Source organism: Gouania willdenowi, chromosome 11 (assembly GCF_900634775.1).
Source record: "Gouania willdenowi chromosome 11, fGouWil2.1, whole genome shotgun sequence".
Classification (NCBI taxonomy): domain Eukaryota; kingdom Metazoa; phylum Chordata; class Actinopteri; order Blenniiformes; family Gobiesocidae; genus Gouania; species Gouania willdenowi.
This window is the reverse complement of record NC_041054.1, coordinates 28741593-28763988: the sequence shown is the minus strand read 5'-3', so window position 1 is coordinate 28763988 and position 22396 is coordinate 28741593. Positions and strand designations below refer to the sequence as shown.

The 22396-nt window shown below is 34.6% G+C and overlaps 1 protein-coding gene across 4 annotated transcripts in view; it reads right to left on the bottom strand.

Annotated features, from left to right (window-relative positions):
- The window catches only part of ptprua (protein tyrosine phosphatase receptor type Ua), a 389498-nt gene that overhangs the window by 21753 nt on the left and 345349 nt on the right, over nucleotides 1-22396 (bottom strand). For all 4 annotated transcript variants that reach the window (XM_028461775.1, XM_028461776.1, XM_028461777.1 and 1 more), the window contains 5 exons: nucleotides 17654-17751; nucleotides 12844-12960; nucleotides 7733-7887; nucleotides 3177-3312; nucleotides 1370-1519 (listed from right to left, as the gene is read on the bottom strand). In XM_028461775.1, coding sequence (XP_028317576.1) covers nucleotides 1370-1519; nucleotides 3177-3312; nucleotides 7733-7887; nucleotides 12844-12960; nucleotides 17654-17751 — 656 coding nt within the window. The remainder of the gene's footprint in view (nucleotides 1-1369; nucleotides 1520-3176; nucleotides 3313-7732; nucleotides 7888-12843; nucleotides 12961-17653; nucleotides 17752-22396) is intronic.

The following is a 22396-nucleotide window of genomic DNA, read 5'->3' as shown; positions in this document are numbered from 1 at the left end:
TCTTGAATTATCTGAAGAGTGGCATTGAACAAACTATATTTGCAATCTAGATTTCTGCAAGAACCATTCCAATAATCCTTCTTTAGTGACTTTTCAAACAAATACATATTCTTTGATCTCATTTTGAGGGGGAAACAAACAGCTGGTATTCTTCCAACATCCTGAGTCACCTTTGGGGGTGATAAAATCCCCTGGGCTCCGCATGGGTTCGGAGCCCAGAGTTTGAAAACTTAGCAAGTAAACATTGATTGATTGTTTAATGTAACAAAGAGGTGAGAACAGGAACGAACCTGTTCTTTGATCCTACTGTTCCTTTGCTTGGCCAGGAAGGGGAAAGTGTCCCCCCTTGGTCTACATTTGCACTTCACAGAGAGAGACAACCTTCTGTCTCCCATGCTGAGGCTAGTACAGTATCTCATTCAAAGTTCAATTTAGATGATTTAATTCCTATCACATGTGAAGCAGTCAATACACCTCACATGCTAACAATTAGAGTCAATGCAAACATGCTCATTAGAATTTCACCTTGTTTAATCTTCCTGCACTCGGTTTGTTTGGGTTCTTGTTGTTGTGTTGTGTGTGTTTTTTATCATCATTTTGTATATTTTTGGGCTCAATGTGTGTGTGTTTTTTCAACTGATTCTGTGCAGTATTCTTGCAGTTTTTAAACATCAATTTCTGTGTTTTGGGGTCATTTTGTGTGTTTTTGACACCATTTCGTTGATCTTTCTTGCAGTTTTGTGTGTTTTTGTTGCTGCTTTGTATGTTTTTCTTAAAATATTTATCTTGCTTTGTGTGTTTTTGTATATTTTTGTATGCATCTTGTGTATTTTTGGAGTCATAGTGTGCATTTATTAGGACCAATGTCTGCTTTATTATGTACACCAGCAAGACGACAACATGGACAGTTTGAATTCATGGACAAAATAATTTTTTTTCCAGTATTAAGAGATTTAATACCGTGAGTGAGGAAAGTGGTGTGGGAAAAAAAGAACTATTAGCTCTTTGTTTGACTGCTGCGAGGCACGGCAAGCAATCATCCACTTCTCTTTTGTTCCCTAACTTGTTTTTTAACAGTTTTCCGCGAGCAACATTCAAGCTAATCTTTCAAGGTAAGCTAGTTTCCCCTAAACTGTGAAAACAAACCAACTCAAAACATGTTTTTGTTCTGAAATGCAATGTTTGCCAGTGCAGAGCCTCTCAGCAGCTAAAAGTCAGAGTGCAGCACCAAATGCCCCTGAAAAGTAGTGCCAACCACTATGAGCGCTCGTGTTGACTTTAGATGACCCACACCGCCACAACACAAACACTACGGGAATGTCCTGGCAGAAATGAATGCAGTTTATTCCCCCAGCAACAGTTTTCTTACCTGAAACTCTTCTCTGAGCTGCGACGTGTTGCTCTGCGAGTCGACCTTCAACATTTCCTTGTAGGTGAGAGCAAACTCTGACACGGGGATGGCAGTTTCTCCGCACAAACAAGCCTCCAGGATGGCATCGTGGATGAACACGTACTGCTCCTGTAGAGACAACAACATCAAGAATTCTACAAAAAAAAAACAACAACTCATATGTGTCCAATAAACAATTCTGTACTTAATTATTGCAGTAATATGTGAAATAAAAATCACAATTTCCATGTTCAGCGTTTCCCAGAAGAAAATCTGTGAATGAATGAAAAAGGCCAAACGCTAACCACGCTATTTCATTAACATCATTAGTTGTGCAATTAGTGCTTTATTAAGCAAACAGAAGATTAAAGAAATACACACACGAAAAAACAAAACAAAACCTCAAAACATTTTCCGACCAACTTTTAACACGGGCTGTTTAATGCGTTCTCTAATTAGACGGATGTGCTTTGGAGCTTCAGCTGAAAGGTGCAACAAACACTTGAAGGGAAAGGAAATTATCTTGTTTTGATATTACAACCGCATCCAATTAAAACTTTGTTCACAGTGTAAAAAAATATTCTCCAGCTTTTACTTATTTATTTTGGTTTTCTAACTATACGCTTTGTTCTGGACCAAAGGTTGGACGAATGGAGATGAAAACCCACCACAAAATAAGAATAACACACTTGCTGTTTCTCCTGTACTTTTACTATAAATGAAGTTTTTTTCCTCCTTTTTCACTGTTCTTAAGACCAGGGGTTCTCAACCTTGGGTCAGGATTTGTGGTCGTGAGACACGAGGAGGTGGTCACCAGATGCTTTTAAGAAACTAAGAGTATTTTCTGAACAAATTGAGCCCATTTTAGTTTATTTTTACCTTTTTCTGAAACTGCACCAAACTTGTCATATTTTAACCTATTTTCATCACTTTTTATTGCCACATTTTTGCTTCTTTTAATTGATTTTTGTTACAATCCTCCCATTACTGCCACTTCTCCATCAAATTTCAATCCTTTTCTGCATGTTTTTTCCACTTTGAAGACATTTTCAGCACTTATAAACACTTTCCACCACTTTTTCCACCTAATGTCACATATGTTGACCTATTATTGCCACTTTTAACCTCATTTCATCTTATTTAATGTTAACCAATATTGATACCCATGAACCCTTTTTTGGCCACTCTAATTTGCAAATTTTAACCAATTTCTGTGGTTTTTAAAATCCCATTTTACCACCTTTTCCACCATTTTTGGTCACTTTTAACCTATTTTATTTCTCCCATGACTTGTATCAAGCTTGCAAAATATGGAAGATGAAAAAATATCGTTTTTGTTTGATTTGAATTTATGACACTTTGATAAGAAATACTGCATATTGTTAAGTGCACTTTTTATTTGAAAAAAAAATGTGAAAAATAATAATAGATTTTTATGTTGTTGTTGTTCATATGATTCCCATTAAAAACACTCATAATAATAACTGCAAATTGCTAATTAAACTTTTTTTATTAGAAAGATAAAATATGAAAGATCATAAACACTTTTTCTTTGTGTTTATTTGATTCAAGACACTTTTTTTTCAATGAAGAGATGTAAAAACACTGCTTTAGAACTATATATTTAACAAAATAAGGTGCAGAAGCTGATAATTAGGGATATAAAGTGGTAAAATATTATGATAAGTAGCTAAATATGACAGAAATGGGTAAAACATGCACTTTATTCTCACTCTTTTCCAATGGCTGACATGTAACAGTGATGGTGCAGTTTTCTCTGACTCACTTCAGTCTGAATCATGTTGATGCGACGAGAACAGAGGGTCTTCACACAGTTGTAGATATCCACCACTCCTTCACACTCCGCCATATCCAGCATGACATCGAGCACGATGTAGCAGCCGGTCCTGCCTGCCCCCATGCTGAAACGCAGGAAGGAGGACAGAGTCAAAGAGAATCACAAATGAAAGAAGAGCAGCAGAAAAACAGAATATGTTTCTAAAAGTTTTCTTTGGAGTAGACTGAGGCGGTTTGAAATGTATTCTGCACCGGCTCACACCATCACATCTTTATCTGACACAGATGAAAAAGCATAAAAGGGTGTTTGGGTGAATCTTCAGATATTCCACATTCCTCTTCACTTTGGACAGATTTTTGGTTTGTTTTTTGGTAAAATGACTGCATCTGCAGTGCATTGGCTTTGTGGAACGATGGAGTGGGATCAGCACTTTATCATAATTCCAACCCACAATCTGCAGGCAGCGCACATACAGTAAGTAACACCCAGAGTAAACACAATAATACACAAAATAACAGTAAAATACACACGAAAAAGTAGAATGAAATAATCAAAATCACTCCAAAAACACACAAGATGACTACAAAAATGTAACAAAAACATGAAAAATGAAAAAAAACACTCATTATTTAATTTGATTTGATTTGTTTCCAAAACCAAAATGAAAAAACAGAAAACGCCTTGATTTTCAAATTCAAGCTCTTTTGCTTCGGTACAGAAAACAGAAAACGAACACCTTTGTTAGTTTTCTCCATTACCGATTGGCCAAAGTACGTGACCTGGAAGTGTACTCTCATCCGACGCTAACGGCTATGCTAACGGCAGTTCGGCATGACAAGATCGCTGCTTCCAACTGTGCATCCGAAACGTGTCCTTTTCGATTTAGCTGGTGTTGAACACAGACCCTCCTCACGGACATTTAGGAGGATTTAGAGACTCCTAAGTGTTGCAGAGCTAAAGATATCTCGGAATGTGTAACGCTTCACTTCCAGGTCACGTACTTTGGCAAATCAGTAATGGAGAAAACGAATAAAAGTGTTCGTTTTCCGTACTGAAGCAAAAGAGCCTGAATTTGAAAACAAGGCGTTTTCCGTTTTTTCATTTTGGTTTTGGAACCAAATATCAAATAATGAGTGTTTTTGTTACATAATGAAAAACGAATGAACAAATGATACACGGATTCTCCATGTTGTTGAACGTTGCTACAACCCACTGCAACCACGTCACTGTTATGGCGTTGGTTCCGCTGTTATGGTAAATTACATATTTTTCTTTAAAAATGAATGTTGAGACTAATTACAATCATAAAATCATACTTATGAGTTAAAATGTAAGACTTTTGAAACATTGATTTAAGACATTTTAAGACTTTTTAAGGACCTGTGAAAACCCTGCACACACAGATACGCACGCCCACACACACACACACACACACACACACACACACACACACACACACACACACACACACACGATGAACGACTGAAAAGTCTACAATAATAACTAGTGACAGTCAAACATGGCGTTATCATAGTTTATCCATCTTCATCCTCTCGATGTGAGCAGAAAATCATGTGTGATAAAACCAGCAATTAGCAATTAGCCGCTGGCTAGCCATCTAAAACCCCCACACATTTAAAAATCACAGTTTAAACCATTTCAAAAAGTTCTAAATTATTGACCGATATTTACAATAACATTTTACATCATTGATAAAAAAAGCTTTGTGATTCTGAATGTACTTTGTTTATGGTGTTACAGCACTAACTAGTGGTGAAAAAGAACATTTTGCCCTGATCTTGCAATATACGGGTCATTTCCTGCGAAAACAGGAAGTAGCGCTGTGTCAATCACATGTTCAAACGAATGTTGAATAATGTTTGAAAGGTTATCAGGGTTCTCACCAGGAAGATTTCACAGCGTAGGGAGATCGCGTGGTGATTTTATGTGAACAATTATTTCCACTAACATATATACTACGTGACCTAAAGTGGGGTTGAGGGTCTATATCAGAATGAGTTAAGTTTAAGAATGTGTATCATGGTTTCATCTCTTTATAACACATTAGCTTACAGCCACAGTCAGCAGGTAGCAGCCACAGGAATAAGGTTATATAAGCACAGACTTGGACTGAGAACATTAACAGATAATAATTAAGTGCTGTTGTTCTTGGTAAGGCAGCATTGCATTGAAGGAAAACTATCAAAATAAAAGCCCGGGAAAACTCACTGGAGTAATACAATATTTCTCTACTGTTTTTCAGTGACATTTATAGATAAATAATATTATATTATCCACTGACAGGTTCTGATCTGACATTTCCATCTTATTTTCCTCATCTCTATGTAAGAACATCTTCATGTTGATTGACAGCCGGTCATGCTACGCTTTCTGAGCTAATAGAAAACAGAAAAACTTTTTCAAGTTGCCAAGTTTCTCACACAAATAACTCCTAAAGCACGTATAGAACGGTCTCCATGGAGACACCAGGATCTGCATGAACACGGTCACATTGTAAATATAGATATTATGGCAAGTTTTCATCATGTCTGCAGGTTCACACAATCACCACTATAGTTCATTTACAGCCTCCCATTAACCAGTACTATTCATCCCATTAACCAGTACTATTCATCCCATTAACCAGTACTATTCATCCCATTAACCAGTACTATTCATCCCATTAACCAGTACTAGTCCTCCCATTAACCAGTACTAGTCCTCCCATTAACCAGTACTAGTCCTCCCATTAACCAGTACTAGTCCTCCCATTAACCAGTACTAGTCCTCCCATTAACCAGTACTAGTCCTCCCATTAACCAGTACTAGTCCTCCCATTAACCAGTACTAGTCCTCCCATTAACCAGTACTAGTCCTCCCATTAACCAGTACTATTCATCCCATTAACCAGTACTATTCATCCCATTAACCAGTACTAGTCCTCCCATTAACCAGTACTATTCCTCCCATTAACCAGTACTATTCATCCCATTATCCAGTACTATTCATCCCATTAACCAGTACTATTCATCCCATTATCCAGTACTATTCATCCCATTAACCAGTACTAGTCCTCCCATTAACCAGTACTAGTCCTCCCATTAACCAGTACTAGTCCCCCCATTAACCAGTACTAGTCCTCCCATTAACCAGTACGAGTCCTCCCATTAACCAGTACTATTCATCCCATTAACCAGTACTATTCATCCCATTAACCAGTACTATTCATCCCATTAACCAGTACTAGTCCTCCCATCATCTAGATTAGTAGTATAGCCCCACTGACTGCACTACAAAGCTGGATTTCCTCTTATTGTGCAAACTTCCAGCATTTATTCCATGTGTCCACAAAGACACAAAACGACAGAAACAAACATATATATATATATATATATATATATATATATATATATATATATATATATATATATATATATATATACATACATATATATATATATACACATACATATATATATGAAAAAATATAAAAATAAAAACCACAATAATAACAGTTAATAAATTAAAAACAACCAAAATAACAACAAAAACACACAAAATGAGAGAAAAATATACAAAATAATGACAGAAAAACACAAAACCATGAGAAAACAGCTGACTCAGATAAACATCAACTAGAAAAAGAAAACAAAAAAACACTAAATGAGAGGAAAATATTATCACGACAATTGTACAAAAATAACTGAGTCAAAAAAAGAAAACAACACACAAAATGAGAGAAAAATGCACAAAAATACAACAAAAACACACATTACAAAACAAACATAAAAATCACAGAAAAATATACATAACGACTCTGAAAACACAAAGAACAACAAAAATACACACAATTACTTTAAAAACACACACATTACTAAGACAGAAGTACAGAAATCACAGAAAAAATATACTTAATTTTGAAAACACAAAGAACGACAACAAAAGCACACAAAATGAGGGAAAAATATAAAAAATACAAAAATACACAAAATGACAAAAACATTATACAATAAGACATTAAAAATATGCAAAATGACTCCATGAACACACAAAACAATAAGAAAAATACACAAAATAAACCCAAAAACAACAGAAAATGCACACAAAACGAGAGAAAAAATATACAAATTGATAACACGCACACAAACCCTTTGTTGTTTCACGTATTAAAGCTCAGATCATTATTCTACATCCTGGGATGAATCTTAATATTGTGGCCATCAAATTATTGTTTTGAGGCCCCGCTGTGATTGGCCAGTGTTTTGATGTCACAGTTTCGCAGCAAGTACTCATATATATACATATATATATATACATAAAACAACATTTTTTGTATTTGTCACTGGTTACAGGAGATGATTTTATGCTTTTCTCACAGCTACTGTTCTCACCAGCAAAAAAACAACACAGATAAGATGTTTATTTTAGAGCACAGAGAACTCACAATAAGACAGAAAAGCTACAGACAACACATGGTAAACATTCAGAGGATTAAACTATTTAAAGCAACAGCATCGTTAGTGGAGAGAAGTGTGTGTTGTTACCTGCAGTGGACGACCACGGGCCCAGCGTCAGGAGGAGTGGAGGCTTTGACCCGGCGTAGGAACGCCAGGAGGCCGGTGGCGTGGTAGGGAACGCCGTGTTCAGGCCAGGAGGTGAAATGGAACTGACACACCTCGTGTTTGGCAGGATATCCCCTCTACGAGAACAACAGCAGAGCATATTCACAGGAACAAGAGAAATAATAAACGTATTACTAGATAATGCTACCAGAAGTGCCTCCTCATTTTAACCAAAATACGGACGTTCACAAAATGACAAAAATCAAAAGAAATAACAGTAAAATGTACAAAACAAACACAACAATGAATGGTAACATACAAAACAACAACAAAATCACACAGAATGACTCCATAAACGGAAAATGACACTCCAAAAACACAACAGATGACTACAGATTACACTCATTTCACAAAAAGTCGACAGAATTGCCTGAAATATCACTGAAATATACAAAATAAATGACTCATCACACACAAAACAAGAACATATTTACATAGAATGACTCCAAAAATACACCAAATGAAAAACACACAACAACAACAAAACACACAGAAAACAACAAAAATATCTGTAAAATTTAATTTAAAAAAAAAACAACTCCACAAAAATGACTCACAAAAAATACACAAAAATGTACAGAAATAACAAAACAATATAGAAAACAAAAGCATAAATAATACCATTAAAACTAATACCTTTATTTATTTAGCACTGGACACTCCAACATTCGTGCACAATTTGTCTCATTCAGTTCATAGACTGTATCATTACTAGTTTATAGACTGTATCATTACTAGTTTATAGACTATATCATTACTAGTTTATAGACTGTATCATTACTAGTTTATAGACTGTATCATTACTAGTTTATAGACTGTATCATTACTAGTTTATAGACTGTATCATTACTAGTTTATAGACTGTATCATTACTAGTTTATAGACTATATCATTACTAGTTTATAGACTGTATCATTACTAGTTTATAGACTGTATCATTACTAGTTTATAGACTGTATCATTACTAGTTTATAGACTGTATCATAACTAGTTTATAGACTGTATCATTACTAGTTTATAGACTGTATCATAACTAGTTTATAGACTGTATCATTACTAGTTTATAGACTGTATCATAACTAGTTTTATAGACTGTATCATTACTAGTTTATAGACTGTATCATTACTAGTTTATAGACTGTATCATAAACTAGTTTATAGACTGTATCATAACTAGTTTATAGACTGTATCATTACTAGTTTATAGGACTGTATCATTACTAGTTTATAGACTGTATCATAACTAGTTTATAGACTGTATCATACTAGTTTATAGATGTATCATTACTAGTTATAGAGGTATCATTAATAGTTATAGACGGTATCATTACTAGTTTATAGAATGTATCATAACTAGTTTATAGACTGTATCATTACTAGTTTATAGACTGTATCATTACTAGTATAGGACTGTATCATAACTAGTTTATAGACTGTATCATACTAGTTTATAGATGTAATCATTACTAGTTTATAGACTGTTATCATTTAAGAGTTTATAGACTGTATCATAACTGTTTATAGACTGTATCATAACTAGTTTATAGACTGTATCATAACTAGTTTATAGACTGTATCATTACTAGTTTATAGACTGTATCATTACTAGTTTATAGACTGTATCATAACTAGTTTATAGACTGTATCATACTAGTTTATAGACTGTATCATAAACTAGTTTATAGACTGTATCATAACTAGTTTATAGACTGTATCATACTAGTTTATAGACTGTATCATTACTAGTTTATAGACTGTATCATTACTAGTTTATAGACTGTATCATTACTAGTTTATAGACTGTATCATTACTAGTTTATAGACTGTATCATAACTAGTTTATAGACTGTATCATAACTAGTTTATAGACTGTATCATAACTAGTTTATAGACTGTATCATTACTAGTTTATAGACTGTATCATTACTAGTTTATAGACTGTATCATAACTAGTTTATAGACTGTATCATTACTAGTTTATAGACTGTATCATAACTAGTTTATAGACTGTATCATAACTAGTTTATAGACTGTATCATTACTAGTTTATAGACTGTATCATACTAGTTTATAGACTGTATCATACTAGTTTATAGACTGTATCATTACTAGTTTATAGACTGTATCATAACTAGTTTATAGACTGTATCATTACTAGTTTATAGGACTGTATCATAACTAGTTTATAGACTGTATCATTACTAGTTTATAGACTGTATCATTACTAGTTTATAGACTGTATCATAACTAGTTTATAGACTGTATCATACTAGTTATAGACTGTATCATTACTAGTTTATAGACTGTATCATTACTAGTTTATAGACTGTATCATAACTAGTTTATAGACTGTATCATTACTAGTTTATAGACTGTATCATTACTAGTTTATAGACTGTATCATTACTAGTTTATAGACTGTATCATTACTAGTTTATAGACTGTATCATTACTAGTTTATTAGACTGTATCATTACTAGTTTATAGACTGTATCATTACTAGTTTATAGACTGTATCATAACTAGTTTATAGACTGTATCATTAACTAGTTTATAGACTGTATCATTACTAGTTATAGACTGTATCATTACTAGTTTATAGACTGTATCATTACTAGTTTATAGACTGTATCAATACTAGTTTATAGACTGTATCATAACTAGTTTATAGACTGTATCATAACTAGTTTATAGACTGTATCATTACTAGTTTATAGACTGTATCATTACTAGTTTATAGACTGTATCATTACTAGTTTATAGACTGTATCATTACTAGTATCATTACTAGTTTATAGACTGTATCATTACTAGTTTATAGACTGTATCATTACTAGTTTATAGACTGTATCATTACTAGTTTATAGACTGTATCATTACTAGTTTATAGACTGTATCATTACTAGTTTATAGACTGTATCATTACTAGTTTATAGACTGTATCATACTAGTTTATAGACTGTATCATTACTAGTTTATAGACTGTATCATTACTAGTTTATAGACTGTATCATTACTAGTTTATAGACTGTATCATTACTAGTTTATCGACTGTATCATTACTAGTTATAGACTGTATCATTACTAGTTTTATAGACTGTATCATTACTAGTTTATAGACTGTATCATTACTAGTTTATAGACTGTATCATTACTAGTTTATAGACTGTATCATTACTAGTTTATAGACTGTATCATTACTAGTTTATAGACTGTATCATTACTAGTTTATAGACTGTATCATAACTAGTTTATAGACTGTATCATTACTAGTTTATAGACTGTATCATTACTAGTTTATAGACTGTATCATAACTAGTTTATAGACTGTATCATTACTAGTTTATAGACTGTATCATTACTAGTTTATAGACTGTATCATTACTAGTTTATAGACTGTATCATTACTAGTTTATAGACTGTATCATAACTAGTTTATAGACTGTATCATAACTAGTTTATAGACTGTATCATTACTAGTTTATAGACTGTATCATACTAGTTAGACTATCAAACTAGTTATAGACTGTATCATTACTAGTTTATAGACTGTATCATTACTAGTTTATAGACTGTATCATAACTAGTTTATAGACTGTATCATACTAGTTTATAGACTGTATCATTACTAGTTTATAGACTGTATCATAACTAGTTTATAGACTGTATCATTACTAGTTTATAGACTGTATCATTACTAGTTTATAGACTGTATCATAACTAGTTTATAGACTGTATCATTACTAGTTTATAGACTGTATCATTACTAGTTTATAGACTGTATCATAACTAGTTTATAGACTGTATCATAACTAGTTTATAGACTGTATCATTACTAGTTTATAGACTGTATCATTACTAGTTTATAGACTGTATCATTACTAGTTTATAGACTGTATCATTACTAGTTTATAGACTGTATCATAACTAGTTTATAGACTGTATCATTACTATTTAGAGACTGTATCATTACTAGTTTATAGACTGTATCATTACTAGTTTATAGACTGTATCAATACTAGTTTTAGACTGTATCATAACTAGTTTATAGACTGTACATAACTAGTTTATAGACTGTATCATTACTAGTTTATAGACTGTATCATTACTAGTTTATAGACTGTATCATAACTAGTTTATAGACTGTATCATTACTAGTTTATAGACTGGTATCATAACTAGTTTATAGACTGTAATCATTACTAGTTTATAGACTGTATCATTACTAGTTTATAGACTGTATCATAACTAGTTTATAGACTGTATCATTACTAGTTTTATAGACTGTATCATTACTAGTTTATAGACTGTATCATAACTAGTTTATAGACTGTATCAGTACTGTTTATAGACTGTATCATTACTGTATCTTACTAGTTTATAGGACTGTATCATACTAGTTTATAGACTGTATCATAACTAGTTTATAGACTGTATCATTACTAGTTTATTAGACTGTATTCATTACTAGTTTATAGACTGTATCATAACTAGTTTATAGGACTGTATCATAACTAGTTTATAGACTGTATCATAACTAGTTTATAGACTGTATCATTACTAGTTTATAGACTGTATCATTACTAGTTTTATAGACTGTATCATTACTAGTTTATAGACTGTATCATACTAGTTTATAGACTGTATCATTACTAGTTTATAGACTGTATCATTACTAGTTTATAGACTGTATCATAACTAGTTTATAGACTGTATCATAACTAGTTTATAGACTGTATCATTACTAGTTTATAGACTGTATCATAACTAGTTTATAGACTGTATCATTACTAGTTTATAGACTGTATCATTACTAGTTTATAGACTGTATCATAACTAGTTTATAGACTGTATCATTACTAGTTTATAGACTGTATCAAATCACAAACTGTTTGCAGACTGAACCAGTTCATAGATTGACTCAGTCTGTAGACTGTACCAGTAGTCACTTGTTATCCATAAACTTAGTTCTTGTATATTTATATATATATATACAGTATATAATGTATATGGAGTTTAACAGGAAGACTCACCCTCTCCATGGCGAAGGTGCGTACAGTGTACTCTGACAGCGTCTCTGTTTTTAAGAGAGTGATTTTGATGTCACCGTACAGCTCTGTGTCCTCAGGCCAGTACTTGCAGCATTTTATCTGGACAGATTTCAGAGAGGACAGTAAGTATTGATACAGATTCTTCAGCAATTCTCGTTAGATTTTCATCAAACAATAAAACAAAGAAACTCACTCTACAGCACAAATTCAGAGTTTTTTTTACAGATTTCATGTTCATGGAAACTTACAGAGACTCACTGAGTTCAGTGTCCCTATGTTACTTAGCATTATCATCAGAGGAAATAGATTTTTTTATTTTGTTAATATGACTTTACAGTGAATCCAACAGTCTGAGGCTGTGCAGCAGTTTTATTGATGTGAACGTGTAGTTGCTGGTGATAAACTTGACTTGGTCAATATTGACAACAATCTTGTTTAAAAGGGAAGTGAAACACTCCAACATGTGTCCTTCGTTATACATTATGTGCATTATAACAAGTAAATATGACCATATATAAAATGTTTTAGTAATTTTAACGCCATAAACTGATGTCAAAGACTGGTATTACCCAGCACCACTCTGTTGTGATCAGCTGTTTATTTAACCAAAATAGTTCCATTGTGATTTGGAAGCAGTTAGGTCCAGGAGTACTGTACTTCAGCAGGATTTTCTTTGGTGTCTGTACTTTACTTGAATATGTATTTTTTTGGCAACTTTTTACTTTTACACCTTACTTTTCTGAACAAATATCTGTACTTTCTATTCCTTACATTTTAAAATGAGCTTGTTAGTTTTAAGACCTTCAAAGATGACGTCATAACGTAAAAAGATCCAAAACAAGCTTCAAATATTTTATTTACAAATTGTATCTATAATGAGTGCTAAATTCTCCAGCTGTTTAAATGTAACAGATTGAACTTGTACCAGTATTCTACATGTTCTTTAAAAAAATAAATAAATAAAATATGGAATTTGCTGATTGAAAAACACTTTCGTATTGAAGGGACAATTGTTTTACTTTTTACTTTAGGAGCATGCACCTTTTTACTTTTACTCAAGTAAGGGAGCAACTTCAATAATTGTAATTCTTTTTTATTCAAGTATCTATATTAGTACATTTGCCAACTCTGGTGAGGGCAATACAGTGGATTTGAACCTGAGACCTTCCACTTACAAGCTCACTTACATTTATACAAATCAGAAAATGTTGAATGATTGAATGTCTAGAAAATGTAACAAACTGACAAATACGTCCAGTTTCAGCCAAAATCCCATTGAAAATGTCTCGCTCCGCGTTGCGGTCGGACTAGTGATCATGTTATCTTGTGATTGAAAATAAATTCATCTGAAAAGTGTTTTTAATGTGTTGGTTCAGATTGTTCTGACTGCACTGAAATGTGAAAAGGCTCTGGTTCAGCTAACGGTGTATTAGCTGAAGTGGTCGTCAGTTTACCTGGTGACACATTACAGCAGAAGCATCTACAATCACACAGCTGCGATGTTTTGTGAAAAAAACGTGAGGGTGATTCTCGGGTTGGATTTAAATAAATGTTGGCAGTGGCTATCCGTACGATTGCCGTATTAATATACCGACATTCTATCCGTACGCATCGCCCCTCATTGGCCAGTTTAGGTCGTGTGACTAAGACTAATCCTAACCCTAATCCTAACCCTAAAAATGTTTGCAATATAGGCAAGGCAAGGCAAGGCAAGGCAAATTTATTTATATAGCGCATTTCATACTCAAGGCAACTCAATGTGCTTTACATGATAAAACATTCAATTATTTAAAATCAATAAGAACATTTAAAATCATCAGTAAAATCAATTAAAATCATCAGTAAAATCATCATTACATCAACAACATGACAAAAAATCTCTCTCTCAATCATATGCAGTAGAGAAAAAAAGTGCCTTTAACTTTGATTTAAAAATGTTCACATGTGATACTGACTTCAGCTCCGCTGGCAGTTTATTCCACTTCTTTGCAGCATAACAACTAAAAGCAGCATCACCATGTTTACTGTGAACTCTGGGCTCCACTATCTGATCTGTGTTTATAGATATGAGAGACCTGCTGGGTTCATACCTGACTATCATGTCACTGATGTATTCTGGACCAAACCCATTCACAGATTTATACACCAGCAGCAGAACTTTAAAGTCTATTCTGAGGCTGACTGGGAGCCAGTGTAAAGACTTTAAAACTGGAGTAATGTGTTCTGACCTCTTTGTTCTGGTTAAGACCTGAGCTGCAGCGTTCTGAACCAGCTGTAGCTGTTTGATGAAGACCATTACAATAGTCCAGTCTGCTGGAGATAAAAGCATGGACCAGTTTCTCCTGGTCTTTCTGAGCCATTAAACCTTTCACTCTGGAGATGTTCTTTAGGTGGTAGAAGGCTGTTTTTGTGATAGATTTGATCTGACTGCTGAATGTAAGATCTGAGTCAATCAGAACACCAAGGTTTTTGACTTGGTCTTTAGCTTTTAAAGATCCAGACTCAAGATAATTGCTGACAGCAGTCCTCTTTTCCTTGTTACCAAAGACAATCACCTCCGTCTTGTCATGGTTTAGTTGAAGGAAGTTTTCACTCATCCAGCAGTTTACTTTTTCTAAACAGTCACACAACACCTCAATGGGACCATGGTCATCTGGGTTCAGTGATAGATATAGTTGTGTGTCATCTGCGTAGCTCTGATAATCAACCTTACAGTTCTGTAAAATTTGTCCTAAAGGAAGCATGTAAAGGTTAAACAGAAGGGGTCCAAGAACAGATCCCTGAGGAACCCCACAGGACATTGGTAATCTGTCAGATTCAAAGTTTCCAATGCTTACAAAATAGCTTCGCTCCTCCAAGTATGACTTAAACCATTGCATTACTTTTCCATTTAGTCCAACCCATGTTTGCAATCTGTGCAACAAAATTGTATGATCTACAGTGTCAAATGCAGCACTTAGATCCAACAGAATGAGAACAGATACTTTTCCTGAATCAGTGTTCAACCTTATGTCATTGATCACTTTGATAAGAGCAGTTTCAGTGCTGTGATGAGAACGAAAACCTGACTGAAATTTATCAAATATTTTGTTGAATGTTAAGAATTGACTCAGTTGGTTGAAGACCATCTTCTCAATGATCTTGGCCATGAATGGAAGGTTGCTGATTGGTCTATAGTTAGCCAGTATAGAGGCATCCAGTGTTTTCAATCTTTTTTAACAGCGGTTTCACAGCAGCTACTTTCAGGGATTTTGGTACGGTGCCTGATTGGAATGAGCAGTTAATTATAGGGTTATAAACTAACCCTAACCCTAAGATGCTACGTACGTGTACTTCAGTAACCGTACCATTAGCACCGGGGGTTGTCCGTATGGCAACCGTACAAAGAGACACTTTCTTCAAAGTTTTACAAATAATATTTTGGGACCAAATCACACATGTCTATGGGATTTTTTCTGTTAAACAGGTGGTGGCTGAGGGTTAGCAGTGTGGCTAACTGACATGTTAAGCTCTTTTGGCGTTATTTCAGCGTCACAATTTTGTAAATCATCTACAGTAGTTAAAAAGTAAAATGAATATCAGTAGTTGACTCTATTAGGCATATGTTTGGTACCATTTCAGGAAGGGGTCGATCCATGTCATTTCAACAAACGTCCCACACAAAACTCTGAATGCCAATTATTTTGTAATTATGCGATAGATACTGTAAATTTTTATTTTGATAGGATGAATACTTTCTGAGATATGGCCAATGTAGTGAGGAGGGTATGTGTCGATTGTTGCGCATCCTTATTTCACAGGAAACTGAAATGTGCTCTAGTAATAAAGCTCCACCTACTCTCTCAGGATATACAGTATAAAAACATCTGCTATACATCATATCTGGTGGACATGCAGCTCCTCAAAATGGGTCAAAAAGTGAGTGTGTGTTTGGGTCTGGAACATGTTTGGGTCTTCAGTAAAGAACTTAGCATATGTCTCAGCTCCCTGTAATGTGATCAGCTTAGAGCTATGAACATAGACTGTTCACATCACTAATGATTAGTCACATATAGGCATTGGTTCTTGGGTGAAACGCTCTGGAAATTAAAGGAAAACACTTTTTTTAAATACTATATTCATTGGATCATAACTGCATGTGGGAATGTAAGAAACAATCTGATCTCTGTTTTATTTATAGTTTAAAGGTTACTCTTTCTTGGGATATGAAACTATTTTTCTTTATACAAGTTCTTTTTTATTTTGAATCCAAACTTTGGGTTATTTCACCACTCACGAATACTGAAAATCCTGGTCTGGTACAAAGCATCTTTTCATATCTGTCAAAATGAAATGAAATGAAATTGTAGCTTCACTATGTGTTTAATAATCATTTATTGTTAGTTAGCTTTTGTTGAAATGACGTGCAATGAAGTTTAATTATCCAGTAAAGTCATTTTAAAGGTAATTGTGGTGTTTCACTTCCCCTTTAACTGGTATAAAATAAGAAGCATTTTTAGCTCCCTAACAGGAATCAAGCTGCTCTACTGACTGTGTTCCTTGTTATTTCTCCTACAGTATATCGAAGCAGTACATGGAGCCTCCTCTATCTAAAAGCAGCAGCTACACTTGATCAAACATGTGGCTGCTTTCCAAGCATCAAAGCTCAGACCATGTTTACCAGCCACCAAAGTAAAAGGTGATCTCTCCTGATCAAATGGCACAAACCATTTCCTCCCACGAACACACACTTTTTCTAATCTACAACAGATTATATAAGCAGTGGAAATCCATCCATCTGTGGTGAACCTACCCTGCCCACCTCCACCAGCTTGGTGATCATCACAATACTGAAGCAGTTCTCCTGCCACACCATCCTCCAGAAGTCATAGATCATCTCCTGCTTGGGGCCTGTGGAGGAGGAGGAGGAGGAGGAGGAGGAGGAGGAGGAGGAGGAGGAGGAGGAGGAGGAGGAGGAAGAGGAAGAGGAAGAGGAAGAAAAGGAGGAGGAGGAGGAGGAGGAGGAAGAGGCACACGGGTGGGAGAAGTATAGGTGGAGGATTGTTGGGAGGGAAACAAATGAGGGTGGTGGGGGGGATGAGTCATAAGTCAGAGAAAATAACAGCAATAACTGTCAGTGTGAGGCGAGGAGAGCAGAGTGTCATCCATGAACCATCGCCCGCTCCGTGTAATACTACAGAGAAAATGTCATTTCAATACACCCACAAATCCTCAGCTATTGTGCAAACAAGCTCCTGTGTTTCCACTGCGACACCAATCACCCTCCCTCCCTCAGAGCCGATGACACTTTCATTGATTTCATTACACTCTGGCATTGATAATATCACAGGGTCCTCCTTCATACTGAATTATCTGACACACACTGCAGCTCTTCCAGGGGAACCAGGTGTCTATTCATCTCTACCAACAGGCTGCGCTGAATAGATTATTGTCTCGTCTCATTGACGTCTTCATAGGAAGAAGCAGAGAACGGGATAGAGATATTCATGATCAGAAATTAAAATACAGTATGTAATCACTAAAAAAGTGGAAATCCAGAGGTGAAAGTAACGGATTGCTCACATTTTATGGCTTTTTGAGTATATTTATAAATCACTTTAATGTACTTAAAAAGAAACTAAACCCCTGTTTTCTCCTGATCTGCCACCAGTGTAGGGGTCAGTTATAATTGTAATTGCGTAATTGATAATTAATTACAATTATGGCATAATTGTAATTGTATTTTAAAAATAATATTGCTGTCATAATCGTAATTAAATTGTAATTGACTTTAGGCAATTGATTTTGTAATTGTAAAATTGCCATGAAAATTTTATAAAAAAATGTCAATTATAATTTAACACAAAACTGGAGAACCATGTTACAGTTCTATGCACAGTTCTACACATATGCAGTTAAAATGATTAAAATATGTTTCATATCAAGCTTTCTCACAGTTTACCATTTAAAATACTGACACAAAAAAGGTTCAGACGCCCACACCAAAATATTAAAACCCATATTTTCATTGATTAGGAAGCCTAATAAGGTAACCAATAAATAGGAAATAAACTAGATTATAGATTATTGTGTTTAGTGTATTTTACAGCTGATTTAGGACCTGTTAGCATTAGAGATGCTAACAGAAAGCTAACACAAGTGGAGGGGGAACTTTTATGAAGTTATTTATTTCAGGCTCAGCAATTGTGATTAATTGTAATAGAACTTTAGTAATTGAGAATGTAATTGCAATTGACTTTCTGAGGATAAAAAAAGAATTGTAATTTAATTGTAAGTGGGAAAAATGCTGCTCATTGTAATTGTAATTGAATTGTAATTGAACATGGACAATTGAAGACGTAATTGTAACTGACAAATGTAATTGACCCCAACCCTGATCTGCCACTTGGAGGGAAATTCAAAAAATACCTTGATTATGGGCGGGGCTCCCGGAGCAGTGAAGACACACCCAGTATATATTATAAAATCTATGCTATGCTAACTAGCTAGCTACTCATTACTCACCATAGCTCTCTATTCACTCTTCTCTCAGTCCAACCTGCTCACCACAGATTGTAAAACCCACAGGTGATAGTTTTTATAAAAGGGGCGGGGCTAACAGTGCTTGTGACGCAAGAGGGCCTCAAACGTCACATTCTCAGCCAATAACAAAAACCTATTGTAATATCCGGGTTTATTATTATTATTTTTTATTTAAAAAATTAAATAAGCAGACAATCAAAACCGACCAATCAGATTAAACGTAATGCATCCCACGATAGCCGGCCAATCAGATTAAATGTAATACATCACATCACAGCCGACCAATCAGATTAAACGTAATGCATCCCACGATAGCCGGCCAATCAGATTAAATGTAATACATCACATCACAGCCGACCAATCAGATTAAACGTAATGCATCACATCATAGCCGGCCAATCAGATTAAACGTAATGCATCACATCATAGCCGACCAATCAGATTAAACGTAATGCATCACATCATAGCCGACCAATCAGATTAAATGTAAAGCATCCCATCATAGCCGACCAATCAGATTAAAAGCAATGCATCACACATTAGCCGACCAATCAGATTAAACGTAATGCATCACATCATAGCCGACCAATCAGATTAAACGTAATGCATCACACGTTAGCCGACCAATCAGATTAAACGTAATGCATCCCATCATAGCCGAACAATCAGATTAAACGTAAAGCATCCCATCATAGCCGACCAATCAGATTAAACGTAATGCATCACACGTTAGCCGACCAATCAGATTAAAAGTAATGCATCACATCATAGCCGACCAATCAGATTAAACGTAATGCATCCCATCATAGCCGAACCATCAGATTAAACGTAAAGCATCCCATCATAGCCGACCAATCACATTAAAAGTAATGCATCACATCATAGCCGACCAATCAGATTACATGTAATGCATCACATCATAGCTGACCAATCAGATTAAACGTAAAGCATCACATCATAGTCGACCAATCAGATTACATGTAATGCATCAGTGTCATTTTATCTAAAAAAATAATTTACATTTCAATAAACCATACAGATGCTTTTGTAGAAAATAAATTAAGTTTTTTTGTGGAAAATTTCATCTCTTGTAATGCATCACCATAGGCGACCAATCAGATTATATGTAATGCATCACATCATAGCCGACCAATCAGATTAAATGTAAAGCATCCCATCATAGCCGACCAATCAGATTAAAAGCAATGCATCACACATTAGCCGACCAATCAGATTAAACGTAATGCATCACACGTTAGCCGACCAATCAGATTAAACGTAATGCATCCCATCATAGCCGAACAATCAGATTAAACGTAAAGCATCCCATCATAGCCGACCAATCAGAATAAACGTAATGCATCACACGTTAGCCGACCAATCAGATTAAAAGTAATGCATCACATCATAGCCGACCAATCAGATTAAACGTAATGCATCCCATCATAGCCGAACCATCAGATTAAACGTAAAGCATCCCATCATAGCCGACCAATCACATTAAAAGTAATGCATCACATCATAGCCGACCAATCAGATTAAACGTAATGCATCCCATCATAGCCGACCAATCACATTAAAAGTAATGCATCACATCATAGCCGACCAATCAGATTACATGTAATGCATCACATCATAGCTGACCAATCAGATTAAACGTAAAGCATCACATCATAGTCGACCAATCAGATTACATGTAATGCATCAGTGTCATTTTATCTAAAAAAATAATTTACATTTCAATAAACCATACAGATGCTTTTGTAGAAAATAAATTAAGTTTTTTTGTGGAAAATTTCATCTCTTGTAATGCATCACCATAGGCGACCAATCAGATTATATGTAATGCATCACATCATAGCCGACCAATCAGATTAAATGTAAAGCATCCCATCATAGCCGACCAATCAGATTAAAAGCAATGCATCACACATTAGCCGACCAATCAGATTAAACGTAATGCATCACACGTTAGCCGACCAATCAGATTAAACGTAATGCATCTCATCATAGCCGAACAATCAGATTAAACGTAAAGCATCCCATCATAGCCGACCAATCAGATTAAACGTAATGCATCACACGTTAGCCGACCAATCAGATTAAAAGTAATGCATCACATCATAGCCGACCAATCAGATTAAACGTAATGCATCCCATCATAGCCGAACCATCAGATTAAACGTAAAGCATCCCATCATAGCCGACCAATCACATTAAAAGTAATGCATCACATCATAGCCGACCAATCAGATTACATGTAATGCATCACATCATAGCTGACCAATCAGATTAAACGTAAAGCATCACATCATAGTCGACCAATCAGATTACATGTAATGCATCAGTGTCATTTTATCTAAAAAAATAATTTACATTTCAATAAACCATACAGATGCTTTTGTAGAAAATAAATTAAGTTTTTTTGTGGAAAATTTCATCTCTTGTAATGCATCACCATAGGCGACCAATCAGATTATATGTAATGCATCACATCATAGCCGACCAATCAGATTATATGTAATGCATCACATCATAGCCGACCAATCAGATTATATGTAATGCATCACATCATAGCCGACCAATCAGATTATATGTAATGCATCACATCATAGCCGACCAATCAGATTATATGTAATGCATCACATCATAGCCGACCAATCAGATTAAAAGTAATGCATCACATCATAGCCGACCAATCAGATTAAAAGTAATGCATCACATCATAGCCGACCAATCAGATTAAAAGTAATGCATCACATCATAGCCGACCAATCAGATTAAACGTAATGCATCACATCATAGCCGACCAATCAGATTAAACGTAATGCACGGAGCCAGAACATCATTGAATGGAGGTTATTTTCATAAATGTATCTATATTTAGAGCCTGAAAATTCATTTTATTTAGACTAAAATTAATTGGTGTCATTTTATCTAAAAAAATAATTTACATTTCAACAAACCATACAGATGCTTTTGTAGAAAATAAATTAAGTTTTTTTGTGGAAAA